A 26,492-nucleotide genomic window follows, 5' to 3' on the forward strand; every position below is an offset into this window, starting at 1 on the left:
TTGTGTCTGTGTCGCATGCTTGTCTGGTGCTCCTGGAGTCAGAAACAGAGCATCAGTTCCCCTAGAATTGGAGTTACAGGCAGTTGTGAGCTGCCATATGGGTGCTGGGATTTGAACCTAGATCCTCCAGATACTCTTTAACTGCTGAGCCATCTCCAGCCTGAGTGAGATCCTTTAAACTTATGAATGAAAATTAGGATAGATTTTTCAATCTCTATATAAAGAGTGGCATTGAAATCTTAATGGAGTTTACATTGAGTAGATTACTTTTGGTTAGGGGAATCATTTTACAGAATTGATTATTTCAAATCCATGAGTTTGGAAGGTCTTTCCATCTTCTCATATCTTCAGTTTTGAGTGTTTGAAGGTTCCAATATTGATGAAAAGGTTCATCAAGTAAGGGTGCTTGCCGACAACCTGACTACCTGCATTCATTACCAAAGACCCACGTGGTGGAAAGAGAGGCACCTCCTACTTATTGTCTTTTGGTATCTATATGCACACTATGTTACAAGTACCTGCACAAACAGAGATACATAAAAAGTAAATGAGTGAATAAAAATCCAGTTTTTCTTACAGAGTTCTTTCACTTTGGTTAGTTGTTTTTCAAGGGGTGTGTGTGTGTGTGTGTTTGAGACAGACAGACAGACAGACAGAGAGAGAGAGAGAGAGAATGAGAGAGAATATATATGCAGTCATGAATGGGATTATTTCCATGATAGCTTTATCAGCATTTGAATATACGAAGGTGATTGGTTTTTGTATATTAATTTTGTTTGTATATTGCCACTTTTCAAAGTTTAACACTTCTAAGAGATTTCTGGTGGAGTCTTTAGGGTCTCTTACGTAAAATCATAACCTCCGAGAATAAGGATAGATTGACTTCTTTGCTATTTGTATCCATTTTGTTCAATTTTTGTTTCACTGCTTTAGCTAAGACTTCCAGTACCGTATTGAATCAGAGTGAGTTCAATAGAGGAGAGCCTTGTTTTGTTCCTGGTTTTAGTGGAAATGCTTTTGAGTCTTTCTTATTTAGTGTAATGTTGACTGTAAGTTTATCATACATAGTATTTATTATGTTGAGTTATATTCCTGTTATGTTCAAGACTTTTATCATGAAATATTTTCAAAGGCTTTTTCTGCATTTTGGGGGCATGACCGTGTGATTTCTGTATTTGCCTGTTGTAGTGTTTATTATAACCAACTATCCCTATATCTCTGGAATTAAGCCAACTTGATCATGGTCAGTAATCTCCTTGGTGTTTTAAAAAACTTAGTTGGCAAATATTTTGGTGACCTCCACCCCCTTTGTATCTTTGTTGTCTTAGTTACTGTTCTTATTGTGAAGAGATACCGAGACCAAGGCAGCTCTTAGAAAAGAAAGCATTTGTTGATAGTTTCAGAGCTTGGTCAATTGGCAAGGAGTTTGGTGGCACACATGGGGCTGGAGAAGTAGCTGAGAACTTTAATCCTGATCTGCAAGCAGCAGGCCTAGGGAGACTGGGCCTAGCATAGGCTTTTGACATTTCAGAATGTCTAATACCCTCCCCCAGTGACACTTCCTCCAACAAGGCCTTACTTCTAAATCTTTCTAATTCTTTCAAAGAGTTCCACTCCCTAGTAACTAAGTATTCAAATGTATACACCTAGAAGGCCATTCTTTTAAGACACTGAGAATATAACAACATAATAAACACTGTATGATAAACCTAGAGCCAACATTACAATGATGGGGAAGACTGAAATCACCACATATGTCCATCAGAAAGATTGTTTTTAAATGTTTTTTTTTTCTGGTACTAGCTTTATAAAAGTAATTTGCTATTTTTCTGTCCCTTAGTTTGGGGAACTTTGGTGTTTGCTTTTGAAATTCTTGTAGTACTCAGCAGTTAATCTGTTTGGACTTGGATTTTGGGAGTTCTCTTTGTTCTCTTATGTGGGTCGTGGAGCCTTCGCCCACTGAGCCATCTCATTGCCCATGGAAGGTTTTTTTCACCTCGGTTGTTTCTGTCTCACCATTTGTTATAGATCTGTTTGAAGTATTTATCTCCTTTCAGTTTAATTTTGGTAGGTCATACATATGTAGACATTATTCCTCTTAGATTTTCCAATTTGGTGGAGTGTATGGTGTTTTTAAGGTATATCTTTGCAATTTTTTGAACTATGATGATTTATGTTGTGAAGGCTTCCTTTTCATCTCTAATTTTTAAAAATTGAGTCTTTTTTTTTCTTTTGATTAGTTTGATCAAGGGTTTGTTCTTAATCTTTTCAAAGAACTAACTGGTTGTCATTAATAATGTGTATTATTATTTGTTTCTATTTCATTAATTACTGCCTGATCTTGTTTCTTTATACTGACTGATTATAATTTTTTTTTGTTCCTGTTTTCCAAAGCCCTAAGGTATATTGTGAGATAATTTGAGATCTCTCAGATTTCTTCTTGGCATGTAGAATGTGGTATTGGCATTCTGTGTGTTTGGAGTCAGAGGAAAGCTTGTGAAAGGCAATTCTCTCCTTCCACCATGTGGATGCCAAGGATTGAACTCAGTTATCAGGCTTGGCTGAGCCAGCTCTCCAGGCATCACTAATGTTTTTAATGTGTTTATGATTGGTTACTATTGTTTATGAATCTAGTCTTACTGCTGTTTTATAGTGCTCTTTGTTGCTATGGAATACATTGTAATAATATTTCTGTGGCTACTGTAGGAGCCTCAGTTTGGGCTTGGTTCTAGTTATGTTTTAGAGTGTTAGTGATATGTCCATATCTGACTATAATAACCTGCATTTCCTCTCCTTTGTTCTCCAACAGCTACATGGGAATTGGTCTTTCTGCTCAAGGTGTGAACATGAATAGACTACCAGGTACACTTGCAAGTGAATTATAGTATGGTTAGAGCCTGACACTTAACGACTGCTTAAAATTTTAAGTAATTGAAATAGTTGAAAGGTAAAAGCTTTTTAAATTTTGATTGCTTATTATGAATTCTGAGTGGAAGTAAATTAAATTTCATGTTCCTCTGTAGAATTTACATCACATAATACCTATGCTTTGTTTTTTCTGTTAATGTTTCATCCTTTCTAACTATATACTTTTAATGTCTCTGGCTCTGTTGCCACCAGTCATATCTCGACCTTTAACCTATGTGAATTGTGTGCCCTTGTGAGAGTAGGAACAAATAGCAGACATGAGCTCAGGAGTGTGTGGGTGATGTGGAACACTGTGTGAGAACCATTTAGAAGAAGGAATTGCGTCTGTTTCTTGATGTTAAAAATCAATAGTAGCAGAAAGGTTTTATGTAAAAGCTAACTGACCTCTGCAGAACTCTACAGTAAATGCATTGAGATGGGAGCACTGCAGGCCAGTACTGCTGCCGTCTAATTGTATCCTGTGTAACTCGATGATTTCATTGCGCTTTTGATAAAAGTTAGAAAAGTTTAAGTGAGGTCTTAATTATAAATAAGAATGTGTGTAGTTGAGTGTATAAAACAATTACAGATTACATGATTTTTTTCCTATGGATCACCCTGAGAAATTTGTGGTGACTGAAAGTTATATTTTACATAAGCATGTGTGTGTTATTCAAATTAAAGCAAATTTCCTGTGCTACATTAACTAAAGCAGTAAGGCATGCAAAAACATGCCCTGTCATTACTGCTGTGTTTATGTTCACGTTCCTGGTAGAAATCCCTTCTCTTCAGCACTTGTTTTTACTGTTCTGGATGGTGAGTTTCTTTTCCTTAACATTGTAGACAGCATTTTAATGCCGAGATCACTGTATAGTTTAGTTGTTGAGAGTGGACATTTGGAGATTTTATCTATAATTTCTGTTGTGCTGTCTGGATTATCCTACAATGTTAGTAATAACCTACTGCTGAGGACCCTTGTTCATCATTGTAAATATACTGAACCTGTCTCTCCAGGTTGGGATAAACATTCATATGGTTACCATGGGGATGATGGACATTCATTTTGTTCTTCTGGAACTGGACAACCGTATGGACCAACTTTTACAACTGGTGATGTCATTGGCTGTTGTGTTAATCTTATCAACAATACCTGCTTTTACACGAAGAATGGACATAGTTTAGGTACTGAGATGTTGTTTTGAATACAAAACAGCTAGATACTGTGACTGTTTTACTAAGCACGATGGGTTTGTTTGTCATGTGGTTCTGTTTAATGGGTAGACACCTTTTTTATTCTATGTCCACATTAAGGAAGTGATAAAGACTTGTATCCAGGGAAGGCTAACTTATGATGTACAGAAGCAGTGCTAGAAGTACTACCTAGTACAGAGCCATTCGTTCTACTGCTAGGAATGCTAAACTTGGCTTGGAAAAAACTTTATTAGTTATTCAATTCTCTAGTACAATTAAAAAAAACCCAGTTCTAAGAATAGTTGGGGGAGCAGTTAAAAGAAGTGGACAGCTCAGTAAAAAGAAGAGAATGGGCATACTTAACGCTTAGACCTGCTTGCTGATGGTGTTGCTGAAGGATGGTGTCCGAGACAGATTGGTGGCACAGGACAGAGTTAAGTAAATAACAGAAATAAAAAGACACATGGGCTAAGGATGGTAATGAAACAAAGACTCCTGTCAGAACAATAAAAGGCTCCAGCTGAATGTGCATTTGCTCCTCAGTTAGCATATAAGTAGTTACTGTAGTTTTCCCTTTTTAAAGTGTGTTTTACTGTATTTATATGCGCACACGGGCATGTTTGTGAGGATGTTTGCCATGCGTGTTGGGTGCTGGAGGAGGCCAGAAGGTGTGGAGTTTGCTGAAGTTACTGTGGTGCGAGTTGATGAGCGTGGGTGCTGAGAACTGAACTTGGGTCTTCAGGAAGAGCAGGACGAGTTCCTAAATGCTGAGCCATCTCGCTAGCCCACTCTTCTTTTCAAATTGCAAGAAATATAGAAGATGGTAAAACTACTGCTTTTTAAAACCTCATGTTTTTAACTATTGGAAAAATCATATGCTCATAGCAGATTATTTCTAATGGGCTCAAGTGGATAGAAGCAAAACTTCTTTACTTTTGAACAGCATTTTAAAAGTTAGACTGCAAACAGTCTGCTTATTTGTGCAATGTAATAATGGCAAGCATTTGTGCTCCATTACACAGAAGACAACTCTAAAGGTTTACTTTACATTGTGCAGCCAGTTCCTGCGGTGCCGCAGCACATCCCACGTGTAAAGTCTTTGCATTCCTGTCCGGTTTAAAAGTTTTGCTTAGATCGATCGATTGGTCTGTCTTTCTTTCTCTCTCTCTCTCTCTCTCTCTCTCTCTCTCTCTCTCTCTCTCTCTCCTCTTCCTCCTCCTCTTCCTCTTCCTCTCCCCCCCCCCTTTTAAATTCTGAAACTCTTCTCTTTTAATGTGACTTAAAAGTTGTTACAGGTCTGCAAAAAGAAAATTATTCTCATCCAAGTATCATGTTAATGACCCCAGGCAGATTATATGCAAAGTAGTTAACTGATACTAGTCTTGTACTGACTGCTTAAAATGTTAAGATCTTAAACTTAAGGAAGTCTGCTTTTGGGTTTGACAGCTCAAACATGCAAAACAAGACATTTTTAGAAAACCACGATTAGCCTTTTTAACACTAATTTTTTAAACTTTTCAGAGAAGAAATTTTATTTTGGGAGATGGGAAGATCACAGGTGATGTGATTTTTTTCCTATTAGATTTTCACAAACATTTAAATCAAACCCTTTCATTGAATAAGAAAGCCATTTTAAAAGGTAAGATGCTTAAGAAAAGGGTACCTAATGATGGAATTACATTCTAATTTTTTGTAAATTTGAAATGTTTGATGGTATTCATAAATTCATAAATACTGAGCATATAGGTAATATAATACTGGTTAGTCGGAGCCCTCCAGTCAGTCTTGAGTGGGTTTGACTCAAGGCTTCTTTGCCATGTGACCTTAGGCAGCTTACTGACCACTTACAGGTTTATGAACAGTGTTTGTAAAGCTGCCGCACAGGCTCCTCAGAGGAAGTGAGAGAGGTGCCTGAGCGGTCACAGACACAGGCGCCTCTGTCTGCGCTTCAGGCTGGGGCCAGGGCTGCAGAGGTGGCCTGGTTAACAGAGGTTATCCCTGTGAACCAAGCATCCCTAAGAGTGGCCGCTGAACACAGCCCTACCCATTTATTTACATCAGTTACAGGTTTTCTGTGACTGTTTTCCTGGGGCAGTGGCCGAGTTGACTACTGGTGACAGAGACACTTATCGGAAAAGCAGAAAGTATTACCTAGCTGATCCCTTACAGGAAAGGTCTTCATGCTTTTGGTCTGGACTCTAGAAATCTAGAAGATAAAATGTTACTTGGCTCCTATCCCTTCCTCTTCCCAAGGGCATCTGTGGAGGGATATTTACATGTACTTACTATATAAAGAAAAACGGAGAAGTTTTTATTTGGAAAAATAAAAGAGGCATTGAAGTATGGAACTTAAGTAACGAGGGGTTTTTAACTTTTTTTTTTTTTAAATCAGACATCATTTGTTACTTGAAGATAGCATGTCAGAAACTTCTTGGCAAGTCAGGAACTTGAAAAGTGAAATTTACTCTACCAGCTTCCTTTCTAGGCATCTGTTTATGGCCCTGAGTATGGCCCTGAACTGCGAAGGTCTGCATGCTTATTTGCACACGGCCAAAAGTGCTAATCTCTGGAGCTACTCTGGAATTTTTATTACCATTCTTGATAAAGAGCAAAACCTTTAGTAACTACTGACAAAGTTTTAGTAAAACAATGTAAGTTTAGAGACTTATAAGCACATATCTTTGAGAAAAATAATTAGGCTACATTAAAAAATGTTTTTAAAATGATACAGTTATGTTAAGATGTCCTCTTATTTTTTGTATTAAGATTTTTGGAATAAGTTTTTATATTTGGCTCCCATCCACTAACTATAGTGAATGAAACTAACTATAGTGAGGATATTTTGTATGGAAAGAAAAAACAAAGGACCCAGCTTAGCCTTCCTTTTGACAGATGCACACAGCTTACTGATTGGTAAAAGTCATAAAAACAGAGCTTTACCAACCACAAAGCATTGTTTTTATATTAAAAAATAAATCACAAGTTAAATATCTCTTATCTGAAATGTTTAGGACCAGAAACATGGAAGGTTTGGGGTTGCAGGATATTTGTGTGTATGTATCTGTAGGGAGATACCTTGGGATGGAACCCAAGTGTAAACAGAAAAAAATTACTCAAGTTTCATATGTGCCTGACACACACAACCTCAAAGTAATTTTGCCCTGTTGTTAGTATGCCTGCATCTTGAACATGGCCTATTACATGTGTTGTAATAGACCTTGACCCTAACGGTACCATTAGTTTTAGAATTTGAATATTCAGCTTAGAGTTGAATTGTTCAGCCTGATATTTATATCCACCGTGTCTTTTAACTTTATTTTTATAATAAGAGGCAGATAGCTTAAGGTGAGATTAGTTTTCTTGTGGCACAATGTAGTACTTGATGCTTGTAGAACAAGAGAGGTGCTGGTGTTTGTATGCCTCCTGCCGTGTATACGGGCAGTTTCATCGGCCTTGAGATGCTGCTTTTTAAAACAGTACAGTGAGATGCTATAGAAACCCTTGCCTGTAGTCTTTTTAGTTAAGAATGCCTGTACACTTATGCCCTTACTGATGATCCATGTATATCGTTGTAGTCTTTTTAGTTAAGAATGCCTGTATACTTATGCCATTACTGATGTTCCAGGTATGCCTGGCACATGGCTGTGTTGAATTCTTGTTGGGATATTCAGGAGCACTCTCCATTCTTCAAGAAAGAATAGATTTGTTGTGTTTTGAGACAAGGTCTCAGCATGTAGCCTAGACTGGCCACATACAGAGCTCCTTGTAACTCAGTTTCCTGAGTGCTAGCATAACAGGCATGTATTTCTATGTCCTGTCAAGAAACTGTTTTGTTTTGTTGTTTTAGAAATAAGTAGAATGCTTTCTTGTGTTCTGCTTTTCTTTTTAATAGAAAATGTCTATTCTTTTACCTAAAATCGTTTTTATTTTTGATTTTTGGAGACAGAGTCTCTTATATCACAAGCAGTGTTGCCACTGATGACTTTAAACTGATCATCTTGCCTCTGTCTTCTGAGGGATTACAGTCATGCACTACAGTGCTTGGTTCACACCTAAAACTTTATAAAGGCTAAACCTAGACCAGCATTTAGTGCTGAGGTGGATAATACAGCTTTTGGGTGAAGCTATGGAATCCGACACTGTTGCAGTCAGTGTTATCATAGAGCTCTGAAGGTTTTCTAAGATTGCTTTAAAACTCAGGAGTTAGTGCCTGTGTCTCAGAAATCGTGTGCATGACCAATAGGACGATGACTTCTATAGGACAGCAGTCACACAACATTAGGCTTTTCTTTCTCCTTTTCTTCCTTTCCTGTTCTCGCCCATTGCTTTAGTTAGATACTCAGCTTTTGTTATTACCGCCTCTGACGAAAGCCACTAATGCCTTTCTTTTTGTCTTGTAGGTATTGCTTTCACCGACTTACCGGTAAGACACGATTTTTTTGAAAGATCTTATTTATTTTTATTTTTAACTAAAAGAAGCTCAAGAAACCAGAACTAGACATGTGGAGCAGCGTCACTCGTTCTAAGTGCGTGTGCTGGGCATCAAACAGAAGCCCCTTCTCGAGTCCTGTGGGGCTTCAGAAATAAGGCTCCAAAATGCACTGCATCCTGCTGCGCAGCATAAGTGAGATGACCTAAGCCATACCCAGAAAGCTTCTGTCTTAGTTAGGGTCTTATTGCTGTGAACAGACACCATGATCAATGTAAGTTTTATAAAGGACAACATTTAATTGGGGCTGGCTTATAGGTTCAGAGGTTCAGTCCATTATCAAGGTGGTAACATGGCAGCATCCAGGCAGGCATAGTGCAGGAGGAGCTGAACGTTCTACGTCTTCACCTGAAGGAAGCCAGGAACAGACTGAACATCCCCAGGCAGCGAGGAGGAGGGTCTCCAAGCCCACCCCCACAGTGACACACTTGCTCTAACAAGGCCACACCTTCTAATGTGCCACTCCCTGGGCCAAGCATATGCAAACCATCACAGCTTTGCTTGGGGATTGGACCTGTGGCTTCCCATGCAATGGGCATTCCTTTACACTGAGCTATGCCCCCAGCCCCAAACACTCTTTTGTTACTATGTGTTCTTCTAAAATGTGGTTCCTGGATATGTTGGAGCTTTTCAGCTAGGGGTGCACACTTGTAACTGTGCATTCACCTAAGGGGTATTGGCGACCTGCCATTGTCAGCTCCTGTGCTTCTGGGCCAGTTAGCAGCCAGTAAAGATTTCAGGACTTGGGTTTTGAGATTAGTGTTTAAGGTAAGGAAATTTACAGAGTAAACACACGAAAAACATTGCATTGTATGATCTTTGAAGTTTATGTACTTTGGAGAGAAAGAGTTGTAGAAGTTGTCTGCTTTGCTCAAAGTGGGACTTGAGCTGAGACTTTGACAAAGTAGGTCAGTGGATATGTAGGACAGGAGTATTTAAGGGGAAGACAAGTGGTCAGGCAGAGTCCAAGACAGAATTTGGGGGCTAAAGAGATGGCTTATCAATTAAGAATACACACTGTTCTTCCAGAGAACCAGAGTTTAGTTCCCAGAGCCCATGTTAGGCAGCTCATAACTCCTTGTAACTTTAACTCCAGGGGATCTGACACCATTTTCTGGCCTCTGTAATCTTGTATTCATATACATAAACATAATCTTTTTTTTTTTTTTTTTTTTTAAGAAAGAGGACTTACTTTAAGATGGTAGGCTGAGGAACCTTTGACAGAGTTGATGGTGGAGATGGGAGTGCTTGGTGACAAGCAGAGCAGTCTTCTTTGCTTATTGCTTTGTATCTGAGAATCAAACCCCAGACTCGTGTGCATGGTTGGTAAAGGCGCATCACCAAGCTACACCTCAACACTTTTCTTTTTAAATCTTAAGATGGTAGCTCTCCATGCTGCTCCATCTATCTGCCCCTAAACTCTTGCTTGGGCATTCTTCTGCCATAACCTTCCTGGTAGACACCACAACAGGATTGGGTGGAACATTTTATGGGGTAAGGTAAGCAATTTAGTTGAGGATAGGAGTTAAGTATGGTCACATACACAGTTGGATTTGCAAACTGGAGGAATTAAAGAGAATTATCTGCAGTAAAGTTGGGGCCATTGACAGTTAAGGTGTTCAAGTTTTAACTGCATGTGGACAACTGCAGAAGTGTGTTGACACAGAAGAGAAGTAGACAGCTTTCTAGGACATGGTAAGTTTAGGAGAAAATAAGGAACTATCAAAAAGAAATTGAAAAGTAGTTAGTGGGTTAGAAAGACAATTTAATACCTTCTCACTGAAGGCCAGCTGAAGATACAAATCCAGCTGCTAAGATAAAGATAAGTGATAAAAGATCGCCATCAAGGATATCATATGGAAGCTCTTGTTTTGGCTTCTGGTTCCAAGGGATGAGAGTCTTAGTCATGGCAGGGAAGTTGGGCAGCAGGCAGACAACAGGAACAGGCTGAGAGATCACGTCTTCAACCACAAGCATGAAGCAGAGAGAACTTGAAAGGGATGGGGATTGCAAACTCTCAAAGCTTCTCCCCAGTGACATACTTCTTCCTGAACTTCTCCAAACAATATCACCAGCTGGGGACCGAGTGCTGAGATGTCTAAGCCCATGGGGAACATTGCTCACTCCAGCCACCACAGAAACATCAACTGCATCCGTGCTGTGATGAGTCTTGTCATGTCCTAACCCAAAACTGACCGTGCACTAGGTAGAGTAGAGGTCCCTGTAACACTGACAGGAAGGTTTAGCAGGGTGGAGAGAGTCTGATAGGAGTGAACCCAGTAGAGACAGGAAGAAGACTATTAATGACTTTGGAGAGAGAGAGCCTTGGTTAAAATGGGAGGTAGAGACATAGGGAAATAACTGGTGATGAAAAGGGGGTGAATAGAAAACAATCATTTAGATTTAAAATTCAGTTATATTTAGCACAATATTGTTATGCTAGGGGTTGGGGATTTAGCTCAGCGGTAGAGCGTTTGCCTAGCAAGCTCAAGGCCCTGGGTTCGGTCCCCAGCTCCGAAAAAAAGAAAAGAAAAAAAAATTGTTATGCTATTAAATGATTTCTAGAAAAAGGGGTTGATATATACTGTAACTACTGTAGTGACCATATTCTTCAATAAACAAGTGTGTAAGTGAAGGGAATTAGCTTTTGATTAGAGCTTTGTGGTGGTGACAGGCAGGATAGCAAAGTATGCACATGTAAGTTATTTTGTGTGGGAGAGTATGCATGCATGTACCAACACGCACGCACGCACGCACACCACAGTAAGCAAACGTTAAGAACCTTCCTCTGTTGCTCTCACTGAGCCTGAAGCTTGCTTTTTTCCAGTGAACTTCTACAAATCCTCCATCTCTGCCCCCTCACAGAGATTACATACACACATATCCATGCCCAGCTTTCACACGGATTCTGGGGACTTGAACTCAGTTTCTCCTGCTTTCTCAGGAAACTGTCTTACCTACTGAGCTTACCCAGCAGGTGAATCCTGCAGGCAAGATGATGGCATCCTTACCTGTTGGGGGATCGTTCATAGAAACACGTGTAGCTCTTACAGGCTTTTGTTGCTGGGCATTTTGCTTGTTGATGCTCTGAGGCTGTTAAACTGCATCACTGGGTGGGCTGTGCTCTAGTAGTTCTCTTTGCCTATTGGTTGGCAGTGCAGTATTGATCAATCAGCAAAGGCATATCTGGTTTCTGTCTGCTTGTAGTGGTTTTCTGACCCACTTTGGTGATGTGTGGTAGCCTCCCCCACCCCTATGTAAGGTGAAACAATGGCAACTTTGTTATTACTGAGCAAGATAAATATGGTGGGAGCTCTTACAGGTTTCCTTTGATGGCCTGCGTCTCTAGGGCTCTAAACGCTGCACTTCACTTTTCTACTGCAATAAAAAAGGAAACACTAGTCTTTCCTGTAAAGGGATTGCTTAGAAAATATTTATATTTATATGTCTATGGCTTCTTTTGAGTTATTTGGAGCTTTGAGCCCTGGGGGAGTATATTTGTGAAAATCTTAATTGTCCTTGACTGTATTGTAACATTGGTCGTAGCATCTTCGCACAGTACTGACAACCTTGCGTCCCTTTGCTGTTTGTTTGAGACCCAGCTCAGCTGGAACCCATGATGATCCTTTTCCAGCCTCCTGGGACTTTATATAGGTTCCTACTAGAGCTTACATTTTTAAAAAAACTTTTTTTCTTGTTTGAGAAATATCTTTTAAAAAACCAATTCAGTTTGAAGTTGGGTACACATTGCTTTTGTTGTCATTAGCTATTCTCCTTTAAGATTTGTTTTTAATTTTATGTATAGTCGTGTTCTGCTTGCATGCGTATCTGCAAACCACATGCGTGTTTGGGGCCAGCAGTGGCTTGCAAGGGCATAGGATCCCCTGGAACTGGAGTTATAGACAGTTGTGAACTGCCATGTGGGTGCTGGGAACTAAACCTGGGTCTTCTGTATAAGCAACAAGTGCTTTAACTGCACAGCCATCTCTATAGCCCCCGTCCATTTAAAACAATGCTACTTTCCAGTGCTGACTGGAAATCTGGTTGCCACAGATAGGTCATTTGCTCTTGCTTTTTGTTATTGCTGTTGTCTTGCTGTTGCTGTTTAGAAGAAATATTTATAATAGACTTAAACTTAAATTGTTAAATATTCATTTGAATGTGTACATTAGTAGGAATAAGATGTTTAAGACAGGGTTTCTCTTTGTGTTGCCCTGGCTGTCCTAGAACTCTTTCTGTAGAGCATGCTGACCTAGAATTCACAGAGAGCTTCCTGCTGGGAGCTGCCTGCTGGGATAGTAGTAACTTTTTAAAAAAGAAATTTCCTATCTATATTCTAAATGTATATAAGTGCATGGCAAACCATGCCTCCTTAAGTTTATGGGTTTGGTCCTAAAATTACAGAATTGTCTTGCCCCTTTGTTGATATCTTTGGTTCCTTGTATTTTTGCTTTAAAAATATCTAATAATTCTGTGATGGATTTCGATGAAAAGTTTGTCATGCTAGAAGAAATTTCTTTTTTCTTTTCTTTTTTTTTACACGATGCCATTAACAAGTTGTGTGCTTTTGGGTTGGGTCTCGTCTCAAGTTTTCTAACTGTTGAAATGAGAAGACTGTATTAAGTGTCTGACCTGCTTTGGGCTTAAGTTTTTCAGTGTGTTAGTTCTGCTGATTATGAAGAGTTAAAGCTGGGCACGATGAATCCCACCTGTATCCCACTTGGGAGGCTGAGTTCAGGGCCACCCTAAGACTTGTCGTAGTAAAGTATAAAGTATATAACCATAGTCTCCCCACCACAAAGATCAATACTTTGTCTTATCTTAACAGATATCTATAATCTAATAAAACTTTGTACTTATTTTTGGCATATTTGTTTCTGATTCGTGTTGCTTATTGAAGTTATTTTTAAATACACCCTCAGTCTGCTTACAAAATATCTATCTTTACCTTGTTTTGTAGTGAAGATACTTGTAATAGCTACAAATAAAAACAAAGAAACAAGACACAAGTCCAAACAGTAAAGTGTGGGATGGTTTGGCGTCCTGGGAATAAAGATGAAACGTGTTCTAGTCTTGGTAGCCTGTTTTCTATGTTTGCTTGTTTGTAGTGGAACAACTCTGCACAAGTTATTTAACCTCTGGTTCTCAGTTTGTGCATCTGTGTAATGGCAGCAAACACCTCACAGGTGACTTTAAGGAGTGAAACTGGCATTTAGTGAACACGCAGTACATGATCCCTTTAGTTGCAATAGTCAGTAACAGCAAAAGAAGGAATCTGGCATTTTGGCTGTGTGTATTTGAAGATAACTTCTTTTTACATTTGATGGTTTTTTTTTTCACTATAGTATCTTAGAGTATATTTGAATGCATTTCAGTTTGAATATTCAGACTTGTGTCTTTCTTTGAAATTATACATTTGAGGTTTTAGTTTTGCATTAAAAAGCCCTAAAGTGTGCTCACTCGGCTGCACATGCACCAAAATTGGAATGATACAGAGAAGATTAGCATGGCTCCTGGGCAAAGATGATGTGCAAATTCGTGAACTAGTCCGTATTTTGGGAGAGGGGGGAGGGAGGGAGGGAGGGAGGGAGGGAGAGAGAGAGACGTGGGGGGGGGGACTGACTTTATGGCAACGCTGTCTTGCTTAAAGCAAGTTTTGTCACTGTCTTTGTAAAGGCAGGCCCTATAAGTGCTCTGGTAGTGATTGTAGTAAATTTTAACTGGTACTTTCTGTGAACTAGTATAATGGACAATTTTTAGATCTATAGCGTATATAGAGGCTGATAATTACTTATAAAGCTTTATAAGTGTTCTGATAATCTGAAGAGCATGGGTTAGATTTCCATGCGTTAGAAATATGGTGCCACGGGGATTTAGCTCAGTGGTAGAGCGCTTGCTAGGCGCAAGGCCCTGGGTTCGGTCCCCAGCTCCGAAAAAAAAAAAGAAAAGAAAAAGAAAAGAAATACGGTGCCACATAGATTATGCAGCAGGGTCCAGAATTATCCACGTGGGTGAAAAATCTTAGTTGTTTACATTTTCTTGATGGTTAGAAGAAAATAACATTTTTTTTCATCCAACATGTAACGTGTTTTGTTTTAGTTGTCCTCCACTCATATTTAGATTGAGATTTTAATATACTCATATAAATTTATGCTTCTATTCTTGCACTGGAAGGTAATGAAGTCTTTAGTGTACCATCAGTAGATATTTAAAGAAATATGTTGTCTTACAGCCAAATTTGTATCCTACTGTGGGGCTTCAGACGCCTGGAGAAGTGGTTGATGCCAACTTTGGGCAACATCCTTTTGTGTTTGATATAGAAGACTACATGCGAGAATGGAGAACCAAAATACAGGCCCAGATAGACCGCTTTCCTATCGGGGATCGAGAAGGAGAATGGCAGACCATGATCCAAAAGTAAGAGCAAGGAATGTTTGAGTGTACAGATTCAAACACTGAATGTTTATAGGCAAACTATTAGCTTTGTATTCAAATGTATATGCAGAAGTCTAGTTTAAACCCTGATCATTTGTATGCACTAGTGATTATATTTTAATCTCAAAAAGTAATTCACCAGTTGGAGTAAAGTAGCGTTGATTTAAGCACACTCAGAATTGCGTTTGTGTGACCTAACTCGATGGAGGTAGTAAAGTTAACTCGAACATAAAGTAGCCTAATTCACTTTTACCAGTAGTAACATGACTCAGTGAAGTCTGCCTGTTGTGCAGTCAAACTTCTAAAAATGTTGACAGAAGAGAGATGAGTTTAGAGGGTGACCTAGACCGTCTGTTGGGTTCTGTGATTTAGGAGCATGACCTAGTGCGTCTTCATCAGCTGTAGTTCTGATCCACATGGAGGGAAAGGATGGTGGTCCAATGCTTACTCTCAATGTGGAGGAGTATGAGTACAGCCAGAATGGGCACACAGCGTGTTCCAGGGCTGAGGGTGTGGGGTGCTCTCTCGCTTAGCAGGGTATTAGCAGGGTGACTCTAATGATTGGAATGAACCCCTTCTTTACTTTGTATTTAGCATTTCAATTCAGGGAAACTTCCTATTCAGGAATCTACCCATACGCCTCTACCCAAAAAACTTCAGAAATTAAAATTTAAACACTTGGGCAGGAAAGATAGCACCACTAAGATGGCAGAAAGATGGCTTGCTGCCAAGTTTTTTCTATTCCTGGGACCCACATACTGGAAGGAGAGAAAAAGCCCCTACAAAGTTGTCCTCTGACCTCCATGTGTGTGCCATTGTGTGTGTATGCATACTCACAGTAAGCAAATAAGTAAATTAATTTTAGAAATAAAAAAGCCTTAGTAACTATTTTTAATGCTATTTCTTATATAAGTTACCATTAGACAGTTAGGATAAGATAAAGGGAATGAAGACCAAGGAGCAGTGGCTGTGGAGTTAGCCCAAGTGCAGCGTAAATACTTTGAATTCATTAGTAGTAATGGATGATGGCCAGCAGCAGAGAAGAAAGTAAGTAAGTGTTCCGTCTGAGGCAGAGCTTTGCAGTGGCTTTGTTTGTTTTATTTCATAGACTCATAAGGAGCAGCAGGAAAACTGAATTCCTTTGACATTCAACTCTGTCAGACTGTACATCTGTCAAAAGTCTAGAGACTGCCTAGATCCCACTGGTACTAAGTGACAGTTGTTAAGGCGGATGATGTAGATTGCATATATACAAAAATTAAATAACATTAAATTAAACATTCTGATTATACAATCTAGGCCAGTAAAATAGCCAACATCTTCAAATATATCATCAGTGTGCTGCCATGGTTGTGAAAGTATCTTTATAATTGCTTTAAAGGTTCTTCAATTTAAAATTTTACGAAAACCTTTCTGTGTATTGTTTAGGGAAGATAGTGGTTGAAGGTAACAGGTTTTTTATTAATGTTGGATTACCAGTTTTGCTAACTATATTTTAAAGTTAGTGGCTTTTAAAATACAATCAGAGTAGTTTAATGGTACTAAATTTTTGTATATATGCAATCTACATCCGTCTTTAACAATGTCACTTAGTACTAGCGGGATCTAAGCAGTCTAGACTTTTGACAGATGTATAGTCTGACAGAGTTGAATGTCTTAGAAATGTATCACTGTCTTTAAGTCTTGCACAATTAATTTTCTGTCCAAAGCATCAAATTGGTGCAAGACTGGTTCTACATTGTTTAACTGTTCCCTTGTGGATTCTGTTCTGGGCTAACATCAGTGTCTCTCCTCACATTGTGAGATCTCATCTTATTTGACAGATGAGCACAGAAATAATTGGAACTGCAGAACACCAAATATTAATCAGTTCTCTCACAGTCGGGTATTTTACACCAAACTACTGTGTTATTGGATGTCTATTACAAAGGTGAGATAGAATTTTTGGTTAGCAGGATTGAATAATGGGAACATGGCTAAAGAACTTGGGTACTAGGGATCCCAGAGTTACATTTAAAAAGATGATTTTAATGCCTTTCGTCTCATTTTAAATTATCTTTTGGACTATTCATAACTAGAGCAAAATGTACTTTGAACTTATTTTAAAATTGAAGACGGAAGAGCCTGGCTTCAGGGAGATGGATTGATTCTGTAGCACCGCGTCGTACTCTGTTAACAAAAACTGTATCTGAAGCGTGTTCTCCTGACTAAAAGACATGTTTCTTCTTTTTGTTTTAAGAATGGTTTCATCTTACTTAGTCCACCATGGGTACTGTGCCACAGCAGAGGCCTTTGCCAGATCTACAGACCAGACTGTTCTAGAAGAATTAGCTTCCATTAAGAATAGACAAAGTAAGAATACTGTGGTACACAGCAAATACTTGTTTTTAAATAATAAGTTTGGTTGCTTTAACTTTTAGAAAACTATTTTTTATTAAACATTTCCCCAATGTATCATTTTAAAGTGGATGCCTCCAAATTTATTTGCATTGACTTTTTGAGTTGTTTGTTTTTGTGTGTGTCTTTGTTTGTGGCAGGGAGGAAGCTCTTCTGTTTGAAGCAGGTCTCATGTAGCCCAGGCTTGACCTTGAGCTCCTCATCCTCTTGTCACACTCATGGCCATTTGGAAAATTTGTTTAAAAGATTCACACTGGAGTTCTAAATGTAGAAATACATCTGAGAACATTAAAAAGAAATGCTTTTATTTTGTCTCCATTTAAACACACACACACACACACACACACACACACACACACACACACACACACACACACACACACACACACACACACACACAAAAGACCTGCTCTCCTGTGGATTGGGATTGAGGTTGTTTAATGAGCCTCAGGCTCTGGGTTTGGTGTCAGCACCTGGTAGGGCAGGAAGGTGTACGAGATAAGAAGCCCTTGGTACAAAGAAAGGTTCCTTTTGTTATTTTGGTACTGGTCTTGATGAGGTAGTGGAGATAGTATATGAAATAAGTATTTTCTTTGAGAGAAATTTAAATATCTTCTAATTTGCTACCTAAATGTAAGGTGTTGTTGGTCATGAAGTACACTACTGCATAGGGCCATGTGGCTGGTGCTGTTTTCATCAGCGCACGGCAGCCTGACAACCGACGTAAGTTAGACATGGTAGATCCCACCTGCTGGGCAGGGTGGAATGATAGAACAGCAAACTGGCAACAGTATGCTGGGTGAGCGAATCTTCTCCTAGGTGAGAAGGCCAGCCTGCTGTAGCACACACAGCAGGCTGTCCCTTAGCAGAGCAGGTCACTTACTCAGAGTTGGTCTGACAAAGCTCCAACCCTTTCAGAGGCTGCTGCTCTAGTCCTGGGTCAGAAGGTCCAATAAGACATCGAAGTGCTGTTTCTTAGAAGTATAGTCTTCCAAATCTTACTGTTCAAAAAGATAATTCTGGTCAATGGATGTTTTCCCTATAATATTTACATATTTATTAATGATATTTCAAAGTAATCTCTGAAATAACTTGTGCTTTCTATTTTTTTTCTTGAATTTCCTAATCTAAACTTAAAAATTTTAGAAAAAGAGTTTAACAATAATTATTTAGAGGTTTTCTCTGTCGCTTGTTTTCTGGAGAGGTTTAAGGATGTCTCTGCTTTTTAGAGGTTAAACATTTTTGCTTTTTTTTTCTGAATAGGAATTCAGAAGTTGGTGTTAGCAGGACGAATGGGAGAAGCCATTGAAACAACACAACAGTTATACCCAAGTTTACTTGAAAGAAATCCCAATCTCCTTTTCACATTAAAGTAAGTTTTATAAATGTCGTTTTATGTGTTATACATCCCTTCCTCCCATCCCCTTGTGTTATACATCTTAATTAAAATTATCTTCAAAGTCGGTAGTTCTGATTTTGCTCTGCCTTGCTTCAGGTATTTACATGTAAGATAACACAGCACATGTAAATGATGTTTAGGAACATGTGGAGCAAGGATGTGTGCCACCGTAGCAGAGCAGATGCTAGCGTGTGTGAACAAACAGAAGGTGCTGTGTGTCAGGGCCTCTGCACAGGATGCCTGTGTGTGATTTTATCATTCCATCTTTCTTAAAACGTGAATGTCTTACTTAGTGCGAATGTCTTTTTTAGAAAGCAGTAATCTCTAGTGGTAGAGATTACCTAGGAAGCGCAAGGCCCTGGGTTCGGTCCCCAGCTCCGAAAAAAAGAACCAAAAAAAAAAAAAAAAAAAAAAAAAAAAAAAAGAAAGCAGTAATCTCAATTTCCTCTTGAAAGAGACGCCTAAAATTAACTCTCCTGGATATATTGAAAGTCATGGTAAACTAAATACAGTCTACCCATTCTCAGACGTTCAGGTACACTTGCGTGTTTGTGCATCAGTGGGGCTTGTCTGTCTTAGACTGCCCATTACACACTAGCTTCTCCCTTGTTCACTTGCCCAGAGCCCTCAGTGACTGACTTAGTCATTTAGCAAACTGCCCTTAAGTTTCATCTGTACTGTAGCACCTGTCAGAATTTTCCTTAATTTTGAAGACTGAAGATCATCCCATCCTGTGTAAGTAGTGTGTGTTTCTAGTCTTCTGTCCTTCTGTTGATGGCGTTGCTTCTGTCTGTCTCTTCTACTGTGAATAATTCTGCTTTGTACAAGCATCTGCTTAAGTCATAGCTTTCAATTCTCTGATTATTTACCTAGAAGTAGAATTGCTGGCTCATTTGAGGACCCTGTGTACTGTTCTCCTGTGTACTGTGTCCTCTGATTTACTTCCTGAATAGTAGAAGGTTTCCAGTCTTTCCACATTCACCATTGACACTTATTTTCTGCATTTTAGGTTTCTAGACATCCTAATTTGACATTAAAAAACCAAATCTTCATTGTTTAAAAAGAATGCCTTTAATCAATCCACCATTCATAAGACAGAGGCAGGTAGATCCCTGAGATTTCAGAGCCAGCCAGGGCTGCAAAGTGAGACCCAGTATCAGAAAACAAAAAGGAAGTTGGGATGCTACTGAGCTGAGGATTTCAATCCTCTAAGCAGTACAAAGTCAACTGAGGTCCATTTTGGCTGGGAGTTTGGAATGCAGCCTAGGCTGGGTAAGGAAGGGCCAGGAGAAGGCTATGCAGGTCCATGTGTGCCAAACCTTGCTTACCTACTCACTTGATATGATACCAAGTAAAATACTGATTTTAAGTTTTAAAATTCGGCCTAGTTTAATGTAGCTACATACAGATGTAATGTTTATCCCTAAGTAAACTTTCTTTTTTTCTTTCAGAGTACGTCAATTTATAGAAATGGTGAATGGTACAGATAGTGAAGTGCGGTGTTTGGGAGGCCGAAGTCCAAAATCTCAAGATAGTTATCCCGTCAGTCCTCGGCCCTTTAGTAGTCCAAGCATGAGTCCCAGTCACGGAATGAGTATCCACAGCCTAGCACCAGGCAAAGGCAGTACTGCTCATTTTCCTGGTGAGATGACAACTTTTCAGTTTTTTTATTGTTTATGTAATTTTGAGTTAAAAACTTTTTAATCTAAACATTTTGGTACGTTTTTCCAGTGTGTGTACAATGTCATGTTTTACATGAGAGAACGTGGACAGGACACTAACACCAAGAAGTGTCATGGAAAATTGAGACTGTTAATAGATCTCCACAAATACATGTCATCATTCAAAATAAGTTGTCACTAAAACCATTGACAATAGTGAGAAAGTAATTATGGATTTTAAAAAATGTGGATTTAAATGTGATCTGGCTATGCTGTCCCACCTATTACCAAGCCTAGTTGGGCTTCCTGTCTCTCTTGACTCATTCCTAACCTGTTTTTTACAAGTTCATTTCCTTTTCTGTCTCCTTTTCAGCCTGCTTAATACTCACTTTGGCCCTTGGTGTTCTCGTAATTAAAATTTCCTTTGTTGGCTTTTTGCTTTTTGAATATCTTTAATTCTTTCCCAACATGAACTCTTTTTTTTTTTTCTTTTTTCTTTTTTCTTTTTTCTTTTTTCTTTTTTTCGGAGCTGGGGACCGAACCCAGGGCCTTGCGTTTGCTAGGCAAGCACTCTACCACTGAGCTAAATCCCCAACCCCAACATGAACTCTTAGCTCTATGTATTTAACTTTATTTTTGTTGTTTGATTTTTCATTCTTTATTCTTGAGTCAGTGGATTAAACAAGTAGTATTACCCAGGTACTGATTCAGAGATGTTAAGAAGTACCACTAAGTTTTACAAAGTTTGACCTGTTTAAATGCATTTTAACCCTTACTTATGAGCTATGTGTAATATCGTTTAGTGTAGAAAGTAAACACACACACAGTCTGCATATCTTGAACTACAAGAGTGCTGTGAATAGCCACATACAGTTTTATTTAGGTATACATTTCCACAACAAAAGTACTTACAGTTATGTCAGTAAAACACTACCCCAAATATTGGTGCTGTTATTCTTGCTACTGGAAGCATTTTCTTTCAAAAGCTTTAATTTCATGAAGGAAATTTTAATTTAATTTCATTAAAGCTTAACAAATATGTTGTAAGCACAAGAAGATTTTAAATCAAAAGGCTCCTCAACACAGAAGTCTTAGCATAAAACTTTTAGTTCTTTACAAAGATAGAACACTGCTCTCCTGAAAAGAATATTAAAGCGAAGGATCTATTAGTACAGATAAACACTCTTACCAAAATTTGGTTCCTTAAGAAAGGAATTAGTCACTCTATTTAATAACCTCTCAAGCCGCTGTTGTCTAAAACCTTCAACTACATAGAGTACAAGTCTCAACTTTGATAGTCAAAAAAGACACTTAGAGTTCACAAGTAAGCACCTATAGGACATAACTTGCAATGCACAGATCTGCCTAAAGCATAAGTCCTGCTTCCTTCTACATGTGGGACCGCATGCTCTGCCGTACTTCCTGGGTTTGGTCATTCAACTCCAGAAAGCAATTCAAATATGGCCAGATAAGGCAGGGTGTTAAAAGCTTGGATTAGGAATCTAACACTGAAGACCTCTTTCATTGCATGCCTACCAGGACTACTGTAGAAAACAGTTATAATTTACAGCTTCCACAGAAAATATCATAATTTTGGAAACTATTAATGGTGTCAAGATCTTGACCTTAAAGCGTTTCCAGCCCTTTTGAATTCTTTATCCATTTAAGTCTGCAGCTCTAGTAAGCTTCCTTGGGTCCTTTTAAGACAATTTGGACTTGGATTTGTCCTCCAGTTGGCATTGTCTTGTGGGTGATTCTCAGTGATGAACTCCCAACAAGCTTGTCAGTAACATCCACTGATTCCATGTAAGGACCCTGCTCATCCCCAAAGCCATACACATACATAATTGTTTAGAAAAAGAACTCTTTCTTTTGTTTGTCTACTTTCTGCTTCTCCAGTTTCTTTCCTGTTCATCTGCCATCCTCCCAGCTCAGGAGCCTGCCAAGTCTGTATTTAGTCTGTGGAGCAGAGCAGGTACTCCCTTCTTCCCATCAGTGCCACCTCTCTTCTTCCCTACAGTTAGGCTGCACTGCTTTCTCAGGCTTATTGAGTCACTGTCCCGTATGATGAGGACAAGGCTTGCATGATAGTATCCTCGGGATGACACCACTCTTGAATATCATACAGTTGGTATATTCATAGATAAAAGGTGATGATTATAACATGCCACATAATGACATTGCTGTCAGTGACAAACTATACAGAGTGGCCTCATGCATCTTGATGGAGCAGAAAAACACAAAATCACATGGTATTTTTTATTGTAATCTTTTTTATATTAAAGTATATAAATATGTACCATTGCATGCAGAATTCTTTCTTTAGAGAAAAATATTTTCATTTTAATGTGTGGATATTTTGCCTGCATATATGTATGGTTGTTGTACCATATGTGTACATTGCCAGGAGAGGCCAGAGAAGGTGTTGGATCCCCTGGAATTGAAGTTATCAGATGATCGTATGGCACCATGTGGGTAGTGGAAATTGAGCCCAGGCCTTCTGCAAGAGCAGCTAGAGCACTAGACTGCTGAGCCATCTCTCCAGCCCCATATTATGATTTCTTATAGCATATATATGATATAGTAACATGCTGGCCAGGTTTATAGCCCAGGAGGCTTAGGCTATCCCACAGTGCCTAGATAAGCTGGACCATCTAGGCATTTGTAAGAGTGTTCGATGATGTTAGCACTGCCGTGAAATCACTAACCCAGTTCTTACAATCTGTCCTTATTATAAACACTAGTGATTGTGTGGATTAAGCTAGATCTGTAATTAAATTCAGAGGAAATACTATTTTATAATGATATTATCAAGCTTTAAAAATAATCTCTATTTAAATACCCCATTGGCTTTCCTATATTCTAAGATTGTTAAATATAAAATCAAAATATAAAAGTATTTTTTGCAACCTAATCGATTTGTTGTTTGTTTCTATGTTGTACCTTTTCTTCTGCTTTCTTCTCAGGTTTTGAAAGTTGTAGCAATGGTGTAATATCAAATAAAGCACATCAATCATATTGCCATAGTAAACATCAGTTATCCAGTTTGAATGTACCGGAACTAAACAGTATCAATGTGTCAAGATCACAGCAAGTTAATAACTTCACCAGGTAATAAGTGACTTCCCTAACTTCTGTGTTACTAGGAATGGCCATGGCATTGATGGCATCTTTACTGATAGTCTGTAGTCCATACTAAGGTCTGCAGCTCTGCTCCCAGAAAGTAAAAGGGTAGGGACTCTGTTTCCTACAGGCTTTTAACGTCCTTGCGGGTAGAGCTCTGTTCTACAGAGTAAGTTCCAGGAGAGCCAAGGCTAAGTACAGAGACTCTGTCTCGAAAAACAAACAAAAAGAAGATATATCTTAATGAACATACTATGTGCCTCTACACACTCAGATTTAACATTAATGGGTTCTTAAAAACCATGCAGTGTAATCACTTGAATACAAGCATTAAAGAGCAAATTTATAAGCATTCAGCCTGCCCAGTGATGTAGCCTTTCCTGTAACTAGAGCCAGAAACACTGCATTTTCAAGCAGTGTTCTGAGTTTCTTATTGAAAGAGAACCAACTGGTAGCATGGAATCTCATAGCAAATAATATTTTAAATACAAATATAATTTTTAAATTTATATTTGAAATTTTGGAAAGAGACTGAAGTTTCTAGGGTTATCTATTACATGAGACAAAAATTGTAAGGGTAAAAGGTACAGGATCCTGGGGCAGGGCACAAAACCCTGAGAGCGTAGGAGAGAACTGCTGTAAAGGGTGGGCACTCTTTGGCAGTCAGTGACCTCTTAGAATGAAAATAGACAAATTCTGGATGCAAAACCCAAATGGTAATTAGGACTTCAGAGTTGGCATTTTGATTGTTGACGGTTCTGCCTGCCTTTGTTCCGTGGTAGCTTTCTGTTAGTCTGTGACATTTTCTCTTCGATGCTGTCCTTTGACAGGAGGTTGCTCAGCAGACCAGTTATTACCTGCGTTCTTGCTTAGCCACAGAGTTGTGATAAAATGTCCTGTCCTCCGGTGCAGTAAAGAAGGAAAGGCAGTAAACTTAGCAGCTACTCCTAAAACTGCTAGTTAGTAAGAAGCATTTGTACTTGGGTAATGTCTTTTTGCACTAATATTGTGAAGTTGATAAAGATGGCGTGAATGCTTTAAACCATTTTACAGATGTCTACCTGACTATCAGAAAGTAAATGTTGTTTCTGAAGGTCACTAATTGGGCAGTAAGTTGCGGAGCTGAAGTTCTTACCAGGATTTCTGACTTAGGAACTTGTGCTTCTCTCCCATTGTCTGAAGCGCTCTATTCACTCCTGTTCTGCCCTTAAGACCCAGGTCCAGGTGTCACCTCTTGTAGGTGTCAGTTACCTGGTTGTTCCCTCATTTTCCTGGCCATGTGCCTTCCCACCGCATGTTGTACTACTCCTTTTGATTGACCTTTTTCACAACACTGATGGACACCACTGGATACACAGACTAGCTAAGTACAGGCCGTTTAGTCTTGGAGAGCTGTGTGTCCTTAGTGTTCAACAAGGCTCTCTCAAATGCGTGTGAGTGGATGAGTAGATAAACATGCCCCTCAAATACCAAGTCGGGTTGTTCAAAAACCATGACAGTAAGGATTTTAAAGTTTAAAATGTTTTCCTACTTATGAGATTTTTCTAATAAACAGACTTTTTCTTATGGAATCAGTCTGTTGTGTAGTTCTGAGTCCTTTGCCTCACTCTGACTGGTCTTTCTTTACCTTATAGATTTGTTGTACAGGGGGCGGGGTGGGAGAGGTGTTGGTGTGATGTGCACATGTGCAGCCCTATTCAGCTGTGAGGAGTGGGTGATCTGTACTAGGGTTTGGCTTTTGTTTTGATACAGTGCAGGGTGAGCAAGGATGGGGCCTGTTCAGAACACATTTGGGTGCTGTTTAAAAGTGTTGAGTGGGTAAGTGGTGGCGCACACCTGTGATCTCTCGTATTTAGGAGGTGGGGCCAGGGGCATGGTAAGGTCAAGGCCTGGGCAACTAGCCAACAAGACAGTACAGCACAGTAGCTGTGCTGCCTCGACCCTACGAAGCTGGAGATTTTGTTTGGTTTGTTTTCCTATTAGTTACTTTTGAAACAGCATAGTCTTAAATAGCATGGAAGGGTAACAAAAGGAAAGTTTTAGTAATGTGGATATAGAAAAGTCCAGAAGCTTGTAAAAAGTCTAGAAACATACCGAATATTGAGGACAAGGAAGAACACTGGGCTCTTTGAGTCAGATTTATCAGTTTGGAGGGCAAAGTTTCTCCATTAAATGCTGGAAATGATTCTTGCAGGCAGTGGAGAGGGTTGTCTCAGAAAGATTCAAGCACAACGATAAAAGTATAGATTTGTATAGTGCAGTATAGATTGAACGTTTGAAAACTACGTATTATGCCAAAGCATGGCTTTCTCATACCAATGCTAAGCACAGGAGCCACTGCACTTGTGCATGTGCCTCTGCCCCGTTACCTCCAGGAGCACAGATTTGTTAAAGGTCAGTCATCGTGGGTGTAGTTTGATATGTGTGAAATTTAACCTCATTTCCCTCATTTGCAGATTGCGATTGCCTTATGAAAATTACCCTCTTACAGGCTAAGAAGTTGTGTAGTAATAACGTACCTTAAACTAATTTCTAAAATGAGGTTTGTTTTCTTCATTTTCAGTAATGATGTAGACATGGAAACAGATCACTACTCCAATGGAGTTGGAGAAACTTCATCCAATGGTTTCCTAAATGGTAGCTCTAAACATGACCACGAAATGGAAGATTGTGACACCGAAATGGGTCTGCAGTGATATTTCTTACATTTTAAATAAAAAATGGTGGCTACAAGGTTATGTTTTTACTTGGACTGATTCACAGCTAAGCATAAGCCAGATTTCAGGATGCAATATCTCACATACACTTGTGAGCATGGGTTGCTGGAGCTAGCGGGCCCTTTGGCTCCTGATGGAGGTGCCGGTCTTCCTGGCTCAGCTATCCTTTGTAC

At 39.1% G+C, this 26,492-nt stretch overlaps 1 protein-coding gene and 1 non-coding gene across 9 annotated transcripts in view; both read left to right on the forward strand.

Moving 5' to 3' along the window:
- Positions 1 to 26,492, forward strand: part of Ranbp9 (RAN binding protein 9) — an 82,123-nt gene that overhangs the window by 42,488 nt on the left and 13,143 nt on the right. For 4 of the 8 annotated variants that reach the window (NM_001427414.1, XM_087591247.1, XM_087591248.1 and 1 more), the window contains 9 exon segments: positions 2,810 to 2,862; positions 3,922 to 4,089; positions 8,499 to 8,521; positions 14,820 to 15,004; positions 17,262 to 17,374; positions 18,683 to 18,791; positions 20,270 to 20,460; positions 23,446 to 23,590; positions 26,166 to 26,287. In NM_001427414.1, the coding sequence (NP_001414343.1) occupies positions 2,810 to 2,862; positions 3,922 to 4,089; positions 8,499 to 8,521; positions 14,820 to 15,004; positions 17,262 to 17,374; positions 18,683 to 18,791; positions 20,270 to 20,460; positions 23,446 to 23,590; positions 26,166 to 26,287 (1,109 nt within the window). 8 annotated transcript variants of the gene reach the window in all.
- On the forward strand, positions 14,040 to 14,145 carry LOC120098048 (U6 spliceosomal RNA). The gene has a single exon (XR_015642084.1). It is a non-coding gene; the product is annotated as a U6 spliceosomal RNA (small nuclear RNA).

Source organism: Rattus norvegicus, chromosome 17 (genome assembly GCF_021556685.1).
Source record: "Rattus norvegicus strain SHRSP/BbbUtx chromosome 17, alternate assembly SHRSP_T2T, whole genome shotgun sequence".
NCBI lineage: Eukaryota > Metazoa > Chordata > Mammalia > Rodentia > Muridae > Rattus > Rattus norvegicus.